The sequence below is a fragment of the Ostrea edulis genome, chromosome 8 (genome assembly GCF_947568905.1).
Source record: "Ostrea edulis chromosome 8, xbOstEdul1.1, whole genome shotgun sequence".
In the NCBI taxonomy this organism is placed as follows: Eukaryota; Metazoa; Mollusca; class Bivalvia; order Ostreida; family Ostreidae; genus Ostrea; species Ostrea edulis.
The window spans coordinates 27,186,391-27,197,563 of record NC_079171.1 but is presented as its reverse complement, the minus strand read 5'-3'; the positions used below and the strand labels follow the sequence as shown (position 1 = coordinate 27,197,563).

Sequence of the window (11,173 nt, the reverse complement as noted above, 5' to 3'; positions counted from 1 at the left end):
GGAATAATATGCAAATTGAGGAATGGCTATTATCAATCACAATATCACATTTACTTTGGTTAGGCCTATAGGTAGTTCTAATTTCATATGAAAAAATCTATTTCTCTATGCAAAAATAATTTTCTTTATCAGAAATGCCTCCTCTCCCAGCCCCTCCCTAACTCCAAATTATATCAACAAGAGTTGGATTTAAATTGTGGTGGAGCACTTTAAAATCATTATTCAAATGAATTGTACATAAGCTTTTTAGCTCACCTGAGCTGAAAGTTCAAGTGAGGTTTTCTGATTGCCTGTTGTCTGTAAACTTTTCATATTAACAAATATGCAAAAATAGGGTGATGTCATTTAAAAAGAACCATTGAGCCAAAAGAGCTGAAATATATATGCAAGCTTCCTCACATAGTGCAGATTAAAGTTTGTTAAAATCATGGCCCCCGGGGTAGGATGGGGATCTCAACAGATCAAAGTTTAACAAAGCAAAATGAATAATTGTCCTCTCTAGAGCATTTTCGAACTACTCTAAATACAAAACTTAAAATAAAGAAAAGTACAGTACATAATATCCAAGTCTCCTATTCCCATACAATGAATTACAATCAAAGTTATCAGGATTGCATACAAGCATTAGTCAAAATAATTCTTTATAATAAAATGGACAAACACAATCCTATATGCAAGAATATAAAACAGCAGTATTGTACATTTTACTGCTATAACAATACTATTTTACAGCACAATCACACATTTCAAAATGTAGGATTTCGTAGACGACAATAGGGAGACACAGGCTGATGTCTATATATGAGGTTTGACAGACCTTGCTCACAATATCTGTAAATGTCTTTGTCACATGTCAATTTCCTGCATTGTAATTTCCTGCCAGGATGTACACTCAGTGCCTCTATTTCTTGGAGGTCTTTCAAAATTCTTTGAACGTCTCCTTTGTAGGAGGGAATGGTGTGAAATCCTTTTCGACCCCGAATGTCTGACACAGCTTCTAAATGCTTGACGAAGTTCACCAGTAATGGGAATTCCTTGGAGTGTCTCATGATACTCTCTTTCGTTTGGTATCCATTTCAAACTATTTTGCTGTCTCTATTTAGAAGTTCTACATATTCATCTAAAGCTAAGTTGTTACTTCGTCCACCCTGAAGATTAACGAATCGGTTAGCAATAAGAGTCTCGCGCAGTTCACAGGGAAGAGTTCCTTCTTTTGTAAGAGCAGCCAAATGTATCGATCCAATTAAATACTTGGTTTTGTTAGTTTTATTGTATAATGGTAGTTCATATGATGCTGATCTCACACTTCTTGGTCCATCGGCCATATCTACTGCTGTGTCTAAATTTTTGTGTAAAATCACAAGTTTGAATACACTTAAAATGTAGTCATATAACTCATCCTCTGGTACATATTTCTTCTTCCTTGGTTTGGGAATATCTACTTGATGGATTTTCTTCTCATGAACCTGTAAACTGCCAGCTTGAGCATATGTTTTGTCACAATGATGACACTTGAAACGGCCGTCCTGAAGATTAGAAATCCAGTAATTTTCTGGATGTGTTTGGTCACTTACAATTTCCCTCGTGTTATCAAAAATGTCTGTTTTGGAATCAAAAAAGTATTTCTGAATCATTGGCCTTATCAGATCATTAAACCACATGATTTTGTCTCTAGATGAAAAATTAGGGAAATCATCTGGGAAAAGAAAGTCTCCCTCCAAATCATTCATTCCAGATTCTTTCAAAAATATCAAGCTACAAATTGCATCCAGGACGGCGTTGTACAGCATTTTATAATCCCTGTACGCATTCTTTACTTTCCCCTTTGCTCCTCTTGCATTGGTAAGGTTTCTGTAGTAGTGAAGAGTTCCCCTATCTGATGCAGAATCGGTGGAGTAAGTCTGTTTGTGGATTGCCTAGTGAAGAAATATCAACTATTACCAAACCATCAAAATTGTTTCATGAAAAAAAATGTCTCCCCAGCTCCCCAAATTGAAAGTGCTCCAAATGAAACCCCATCCTCTTAACATACTGCATGATATGGTGGAGAAAGCATGAGCAGAAACATAGCCATTATGAAACCTGATAAGCCACATAGGAGAAGTGTTCAAAAACTACTTTACATCCTCCACCCCTCTTAGATCCACTATAACTTATAGGGAAATAATTGGATGCTCCCATCCAACCAACATGAACATCTACAAATGGCAATTAAGCATTGTACAAAGTTCCAAATCTATCAGATAAGCCATATTGGAGGAGAAGTGTTCACAAGCTACTTTACATCTGCCACCCCTCTTAGATCCACTATAACTTTTAAGAAAATAATTGGATCCTCCTATCCTAACAATATGAACATCTACAAATAACAATGAAGCATTGTACAAAGTTTCAAATCTATCCGATAAGCCATATAGGAGGAGAAGTGTTCAGAAGATTTTGTGACAGACGGACGGACAGAAAGTACAAAACCAATATATCTACAAATGTACATTGTTGAAACCATACACATACATTGATTATTACACACATCAATAAACTTTTAAGGTACAAGTAATGGCCTCTCAACAAAGGGGACAAAACAGTTAATCTATTTCAACAGTTTTGAGAGAAAGTATGTAAATGAGCACCTCAAGGAAGTTCATGAGCCGATGAAAATCCTCAATCTTAGAAATGAACCCTTCAAGTCTATCAGAGGGAGTCTGCCCATTCCTCATTGCAGCTTGAGCACACTGGACTCGTTCATCAGTGAGACGGTCTCCTGAAAATACAGACAAACAGGAAAAACATGAAATATAACCTTGATCGTTAGTTTCATAAAGGTATAAAGGTAAACATTATATTCATAAGCAATCATTATAACTAATTCTATCACAATGTCAAGATAAGATAGACTTTTCTTAATTGTTGACTTTTTAAATATACCTCCAAAAAATACAGGTTCCTTGAATGATCCATCACCATGTGACAAAGCATACTTGTTTTGTAATGACTGAAATAGTTGGATCATATCTGTGGTTTTCTTCTCATCACAGTCATACAAGCCCAGGGAATACTGAAAACAGTATTAAATAGGTCTATGAAATAGTGAAAAAATATACAGAATAAAATATGACTTTGGCTTTAGGTTTTAGGTGTCAATTATCTTGGAATACATCCCATGAATAAACATGTTATGAGTTCATTGGTCAGAGAACATATACATGTCTCCCCTTTGGTTACATTGGCATCTCATTACATTGCAGTAAAACTAAGAGACAGGCACATGAATACAAATTGAAATAATTCATGTTTCTCTTTACTAATCATAATTCATGTTTCTCTTTACTAATCATAACAAGATTTACCTGTTTGGTTTTTATTCCTGCATAAGCACTGTAAGGATGCTCAATGTAAGAAGGATAAATGGCCTCCAACTGTTCCATCACTGGTATATTGTGTATGATCGATGTTGCAAATAAGAATACCAGCTCATCTTCCAGGACTCTCTGCTCCGGTATAGTTGGCAAATACAAGACTGGCTCAGGATTGTTCCTCAGATCATCCACACTCTGACCCCTTTGAACTGGTACTCTATCAACCACAGCTATGACATTGAACAGATGTAATGATAATGTGCCTCTCTCTGTTGTCCTGAAAATTAATGTATAATCCATGAACTTATTATGTTTCTTTTTACTTCCAATACATTATTTCAGTACATTTAAAAAAATGACCCCACCCTATTTTTGCATTTTTGTGATTATCTCCCCTTTGAAAGGGGACATGGCTCTTCATGTAACAAACTGCAAAGCCCTTCGCCCAAGGATGCTTTTGGCCAAGTTTGGTTATAATTGTAGTTCAGTGGTTCTGGAGAAGAAGTCAAAAATGTAAAAAGTTTGGAGACAGACAGACGACAGGCGATCAGAAAAGCTCACTTGAGCTTACAGCTCAGGTGAGCTAAAAAATGACTATTATTAATATGTAGATTTACCTGTAAGAGGGAACTATATCTTTATCCCAATTATCACCAACCAGTTGATATCGCTTATAATGGTCTCCTGACATCCATTCATTTTTCACCTCTATCAGTTCTTTATCAACATACTCATGCCATGAGGTAAGTTTTCTCTGGATTGATGATGGTGACACACTCAATCCTAAACGACACAGTCTCTCAACATCCTTGGAAAATGAAAATAAATAGATATTTCATATAATTCATGTACTGAAGAAACATTTCCATTTTTTTCATTGCTTGTATTTAGTTCTTCCTTAGGAATGTCAGCATAAATTATCAAAGTCTTAAAAATATTTCGACAACAACTTAGGATTAAGCTATGTCAACAAAACAAATCTTGTATCTATGATACAAATTATGAGTTACAAAAAGTAACAAACTTATGATTATGACAAGTCTTGACAATAATGACATGTGAAAATTACTGTTTGTATCTATGCAAAGAGGCAAAGAAAGCTACGAAATTGTTTTCCCTAACTTTTCCAAAAGATCATTTTTTCATTAGCAAATGTCAAAGGTCATAAGGTGAAACAGGTACAATGGAAAGATAACCGTGCCAAAAGGACAGTGCTTTGAATTAACATGTATTTTTATAAGTATGGTATACATTGGATATTGTGAAGAAATATCTGGATGTAAATTATGATAATTTAAGGTTACTCTTACTCGATTTGTACATCCACCATGAGTCAGAATGAAGCCCACTGCATAATGCAAAAATGACATCTGAAGACTTCGAGAATGGAGTGCAGAAGCAACTGTACACAATGTATGGACATAGTTCAATTGGCTTGGAGTGTCACTAACGATTGCTGATATGATCTGAAGTGAATGTGGTGCTCTGACTTGAAGCTCTTGGTTGAGTTTGTCCCAGGAAAACGACATGAAATCTGTGTAATCTTTTTGTTGCAGTTGGGATCCAGAATTTCTTTTACATATGGTTCTGGCTTCAGCACCTACTATACGTGAGGCTCCCGTAATCACTTCTTCAGGATTTGATTTTGACAGGGTATGGATGATCTGTTCCTCCACGTTTTGTCCTCTGGAAATGGCCTTGCAAATTTTCAAATACTTCTCTTCTTTTACAATGCGTCTGACTGTCCCACTAGGATATTGTACTGTCACAGCAATCTAAGGTACAGAACATAAACATTTAACTATTAAATTCAATCATTTAACTTCCTCTTCATATTTAGTATCTGAGATATTTTTTCCTTGACTGATGGAGATAGAAATAATTGATAATTGGTTTCCATTTGCTTTAGCTAATTGTTGTTTAACATCAAATTCAGCAATATTTAAGCTGTATAGAGATACTTTCTACATAAAAAGGGTTTATCTGTCAATTGACTTTCTACATAAAAAGGGTTTATCTGTCAATTGACACTTGCTCATATTCCAGTAGTTAGGGTCAAACATGTGACACTTATCAGAAATCTAGTCCATTGTTCAAACTGCAAATGTTGACTTCTTTACAGAATTAAAATTACACATGATAAATATACAGCTTGGGACAAACATGTGGCCCTCTAATGAACTATGATATGATATTCAATGATCCATATCATGTTTCTTGATCAAATGGGTAAAATTTGAATTAATAGTTTTATCATGTTTGAAGCAAAGAATTTTGCATACCTTATTTTATGAATTTGTAGAACATACCTTTCTTGGGGAAACTGGATTTAATATCAAGTTGAACATAGTAGTAAAAGAAACATGAAAGTATTTCCTTTACAATGTTCTTGAAATCCAACAGCATGCTCCTGTAACAAACATGAAACAAGTAACACTAATGCCCTAAAATGGCAACACGTAATTAAGATGGGTTGATGATCAAATGCATCTTGATTTATGTGGACAAATTACAATCCAATTCTATTTAAATCAACTTTATAATTGATATTTTTGTAAAGAAATGATTGTTCGATGCTCATTAACCCATCCTTAAATGTAAAATAATATTCTATGGCTACAATGAACAGAAAAGTAAACAGAAAAAAAATATAATACAATGTGAATATTTAAAGTTAATATATATATATATATATATATATATATATATCTGTCTGTGTGTGTGTGTGTGTGTGTGTGTATGTATGTATGTTCACAATACATCACTATACAAACGCAGAAACTTGAAAATAACACTCTTTTTAAACACTTAAGAAATCAAATAAAAGTAATTAGTCAGTAATTAAAGTAAGATCTTCTCCAAAATGTTTCACTAGAAGAGATGATCTGATCTTAATTACCTTGTGAATCTGTCTACATCTCACAAATCATGCCAATGTTTATTGATGTATTGTGAATCAATATAAAGAAACAAAACTTTAATAATTGCTAGTGATTTATGAACAGTTCAACACATTAATTCATATGGTCCTTATCTAAGAAAATATCAAATATATTGATAATAATCATTTATGCAATTTTCATGCAAATTCTTGACTTGAACCAACTATGGGATATGGACAAACTGTACATGCTGCAAAAGAGTGAAGTTTTGTTTGTATAATTCATAATTTGCCTTATTTTGCACAGAAAAGAGAGCCTGTCTACTACTCTGTTATTTTAGATAATTTAATCAAATTTAATTTCTCCCCTAGGTATTATTACTTTTAAAGCCTTAATTGAAAAGAAATGCCACTTTCCAAAAGTATGAGCAGGACCATGTGTCATTAATGTGTTGCAAAGAAAAACTGAAAGTATTTCAAAAAGAATGAAATGAACAACAAAAATACTTACCTCAATTTCACCAGGTTCACATGTTTTCTTGGCATCAGAGGAAAATAGTGTCCTTTTGGTTGGCTTTGCTTTTGTTTTGCATTCCAATTCATCTTGCATTGGTGACTTGGCAACTTCTATTTGCTTTAAAACAATGGGCAGCAGGTTGCAAGTTGGAAGATTCAAATGTGATAACCCTGTTAAAATTAATGTTAATTTTAAGTAATATTTACTTTTAATTAAATAATTATAAATAGTTCTACATATAAGTACATGTAATTTGTACTTAAAGGCTCATAAAAACACCCAGTCTGTTGGTGTAATGCATTGAACCCTTCTGTACTCTTACAGTTGGTGAAATACACATACTCTATACTCATTTCAGACTGTTTACCTTCAGTGTTTACAACTTCTGTGAGTGGTTTTATTTTCGTAGGATAATGAACTCTAAAATTTGCCAGTGGTGCAGGAAGATCTGGTGGTTTCATTTTGTTCACTCGAAATGGACTGTTGACTAGTCTCTTTGTTGTGATCAATCTTCTACTTGGTGAAGGCACTAATAAGGACATCTGCTTTGTGGTATTTTTGTAGTTCGATGTTATCTTCAGTTTCAGACTGCAAAGTAATGATATGTTTATCGTAATTGGTGTGCAACTTTCAACACATTGGGTATCTGTTAACTACAATTTTACTTCCCAGCAATCAAGTCATTCTGACTGAGAGAAAGTTAAATAACAATCAAATGCTTGTAAAATTATGTTGAAAAGGCACTAGTTTTATGAATACTAGTCAACTTGCTACCAGGGTAACTCAGCACCTAGTCAACTTGGCACCAGTTTCAAAATATCAAGAAATAATTAGAGTAATTAGAAATATTTCTAGATATTTATCTTAATATGTTTTCTGGCGATCTTCAAGGTTAGATAAGTTCACTCTCATAAGAAATATGGGGTATATGAAACTCAAGTACAAAGAAAATGTGATTTCCTAGCTGGGTAGCTCATTCAACTGGTGATCGCAAGTTCGAGTACAGCAGGGATTTCAACTTTTTAAAAGATTACTCTTTACTTTTCTGCATTTTTTTTTTACTAACTATAGTAATGGTATATTTTCTATTTCAAAATATTATTGTACATATCCTCCATTAATTCAGAATGTCAAACTTCTCTGGTGTATTATTCCTCCCAACAAAGAAAAAAAAATGGTGAATTTGTATCAAAATTCTTGATAGTGGGTAAACACAAAAACAATATTCATCATTAACACTTTAGGATCTACATACTCTGTTGTGTTTGTCTATGTCACCATGAACACCCAATTGAGTTTAAATAAATGAAACAGTTATGTATTTTTTATGTACATGATTTATCAATTTTGTGAATTTAGAGCAACATATTTTTGGGTTTTCAAAAATTTTCTGATGGAACTATGGTCAAAATAAAATAATGCGTGTTTCCTATTTCACTCCCCCAGAAAATTAGATAGGGTAGGTAGGTAAAACATTTTATTTGAAATTCAAGTTTTTAATAAGCTTTCAATACAAGTCTATATAAATTTCCAATACTTCAAGACTTGTTCACACACTTTGAATATATGATAAATAGTAGAACTTTCAGAGACACTCAAAAGCAAAAATGGGGGGGGGAATGGTTTGAAAATTCTTGATTTTTATTTCCTTTAAATATATTGTCAATAACACATTTAAGGTCGGCAGCAAAAAGGTAGGTAGGCGGGGTCTGGAAACCTGAAACACACACATATCTTATTTTGGGCCTCTTAAAACATGTAAATGATTAAATAAAAATATCAACTATTCCTTATGCCAATATACTGAGAGATGTTATTTTCCACCCATTCCATATATCATCCAGGGATTGCCTAATCCCCTTAACTTTATGTAATTTATGTAAACATTGGTCCAGCTCCAGGGCTCAAAATTAACATATGCCCGTCAGTCCGTTACTGGTTAAAAGTTTGGCTGAGTGACTGACATTTGTTTTAGTCAATCCGATGAGACTGACCAGTTAATTTTCTAAAGCATCATTTTGGAAAATATACTTTAACTTATGAAATTTACACATTTGGGACGCTTTGATCTGTAGACCTATCAGACAAATCTGATTTGTAAATATGTTTTACAATGTATTTAATGATTTCTGGACTAGTGACATGGAAAGTTAGCTTCAAGTCCTGAGCTGTATATTGTGCAATATTGTTTTTAAATGTACACTCTTCGGCATGTTCAGTGCTTGTATTGTTGGGTTTTTTTTTATTGTGTAGGGATATTGAAGTGTTGACATGTCTCTTCATAATTATCACCTCACCCTATCTTGTGTACTGATGACAGCTGGATGATACATTGTTCCAGCCTAGCCATCTTATTGTTAAAACATGTTAATCACGAATGGGAATAATTATTGAATTGCATTTTTGCTCTCCTTTTTTATAAGAATATAAAATACTATTCGAAGAAGGCGGTATTATCATGTCCCGCAGCTTTGTTGTTTTTCTTGGCAATTAACAACATGATACATATAATTCTTGGTTGCACTGACGTAACAAAACACCACTCAGGCAGGGATAAAATTACAGATGTCATACCAATATGCTTATTTACATACCTCTCGACAGTACTCATGAGATTCTGTAATCGCTCCACAGAACGGTAGCAGGGAACACAAACACCCTGGGTCTGATCATTGATTGTGATCACCTCATCAATGCACACTTCAATTGATTTAACACGATCGGTTGTTAATTTCAGTTTTTTGTTAAAGTGTTTTACACATCGCTGGGTTCCGTCACTATCCTCAACAGTTTCCACAAAACGAAACCCACATATTATGCACTCATTGTCGTTGAAATATATTTTCTGCGGCGTTTTGCTCATGGCCGCCGCCATCTTCTTCGATGAAACTCCCGCGCTTCTCGGCATTTATTCCCGTGCTTACGTTAAATACCGAGGATGTTCCGATATCACAGCTAAATTTTCATGTTATCGGAAACCGTCATTTGATTGGTCAATTGTGAAAGGTGAAATAACATGACCTTAAACGCAATGCTGTCAGATCCTTCTCCAGTGTAACGGTTAGAGAAGGTCTGATTTTAATTAGATTGAAATAATTCAAACGTTCATCATCGTCTTTTGTATTCACGACTACTGTGTTACGGAACTGTCTAATAAAGCGTCTGTATTCAAGAGGATTTCCTCCAAACTTCGTAATTTCAGGAATGGGTCTCCTTAACTCTTAATCTGAGTGACTGACTGTATCAGAGATTTGAAGGGTTGTTCATATAATTCTAACTTGTACAATTTTCCCTTTTCAGACATGCCTCTGTTTTAAGAATCAAATATTCTTTTTGAAGAATTTATCGATGAGTAAACTCCGGACATTTTACCTGATTTTGCAGTTATCAATGCGAGCAAGTACCCGATCTTTTGCATTCATTAATACTTCACCAGCTGACAAGAGAACATTTCTGTTGAAACCCTATGATGTCCTGTCCAAAATGCCTTAAAATTCAACAGATATTCAGTCTGATAACGCTTTGAAGAGGTACGAAAGAAGACCTCGAATCTTAAGAAATTGCTGTTTGGTAGATTTTGTTTGTCAGTATGACAACAAATATCAGACCAGGAGTATTTACAAGATGAGAGGAATGAAGAAGATGATGATTTCATAAATTCAAATGATTCAAGTGAAGAAACAACATTTATTGGCAATGAAGAAATACCCATGCCAGATGGAACTATACTGAGACAGCGAAAAAAAACCCAAAAGTAATGACTTGCTTCTTATAGTCTGAGATCCGCTGAATGTGCAATCACGTCAATGCTGTAGCTAACCTCGGTTGAGATTCGGCTCGGCTGAATATTTGGACTGACGTCTTCGCCGAATCTCGGAGCAGCACTTATTTGACACTGCAGTTCGCTTCAAATAAGTTATTTGACTATCAAACTAACTCTCTATCACTATCAATTTTGAATTGCTTAACGGCTAGGTAATCCCAAAATGAAAATAGGCACTAAATTTTCCGTTCAAATGAAGACTTCCATGGCACAATATTTCATCTCCTGGAATTGAAGAGTTCCTATAGTCTGCTTTATCTAGTTACTGATACATTGTATCTCTACATACCATACCTACTTGCGCTTCGCTAATTTAATGTAAATGTCATGAATCAACCAACCAAAACAACAAAAAAAACAAACAAACGAGGTGATCCGAACTTCTCTTAAAAATAGCGTACAGAACCAGTTTTTGAAATACGCCATACTCTATTTTTATCACCAATGCATTGGTCGACAACCTAGCCAGCTATCACGCTTGTATAGAAACTTAGTAGTTTCACCGTCGACATGAGATAGTGAATAAAAATAATTAAAGAGAGAGCATAAATCTTTTTACATTTCCAATATGAAAAAAATAATAAAATATAATTTTA

The 11,173-nt window shown here is 34.2% G+C and overlaps 2 protein-coding genes across 3 annotated transcripts; both read right to left on the bottom strand.

The window, feature by feature from the left end:
* Positions 1–582: 582 nt before the first annotated feature.
* On the bottom strand, positions 583–2,980 carry LOC130049511 (uncharacterized). The gene is made up of 2 exons (XM_056147279.1): positions 2,631–2,980; positions 583–1,916 (listed from the first exon to the last, which is right to left on the bottom strand). The coding sequence occupies exons 1-2, from the start codon at positions 2,715–2,717 to the stop codon at positions 1,077–1,079; spliced, it is 927 nt and encodes a 308-aa protein (XP_056003254.1). The 5' UTR covers positions 2,718–2,980; the 3' UTR covers positions 583–1,076.
* Positions 2,981–5,665: 2,685 nt separating this feature from the next.
* Positions 5,666–9,796, bottom strand: LOC125661274 (uncharacterized). Of its 2 annotated transcripts, XM_048893250.2 has the most exons (4): positions 9,349–9,796; positions 7,122–7,342; positions 6,749–6,924; positions 5,666–5,766 (listed from the first exon to the last, which is right to left on the bottom strand). In XM_048893250.2, exons 1-4 carry the CDS (start codon positions 9,660–9,662, stop codon positions 5,692–5,694), a joined length of 786 nt encoding a protein of 261 aa, XP_048749207.2. In that variant the 5' UTR covers positions 9,663–9,796; the 3' UTR covers positions 5,666–5,691. The 2 variants fall into 2 exon arrangements, with proteins under 2 accessions (XP_048749207.2, XP_056003255.1); XM_056147280.1 differs by lacking the exon at positions 5,666–5,766 and having other exon boundaries at positions 6,573–6,924.
* Positions 9,797–11,173: the final 1,377 nt, after the last annotated feature.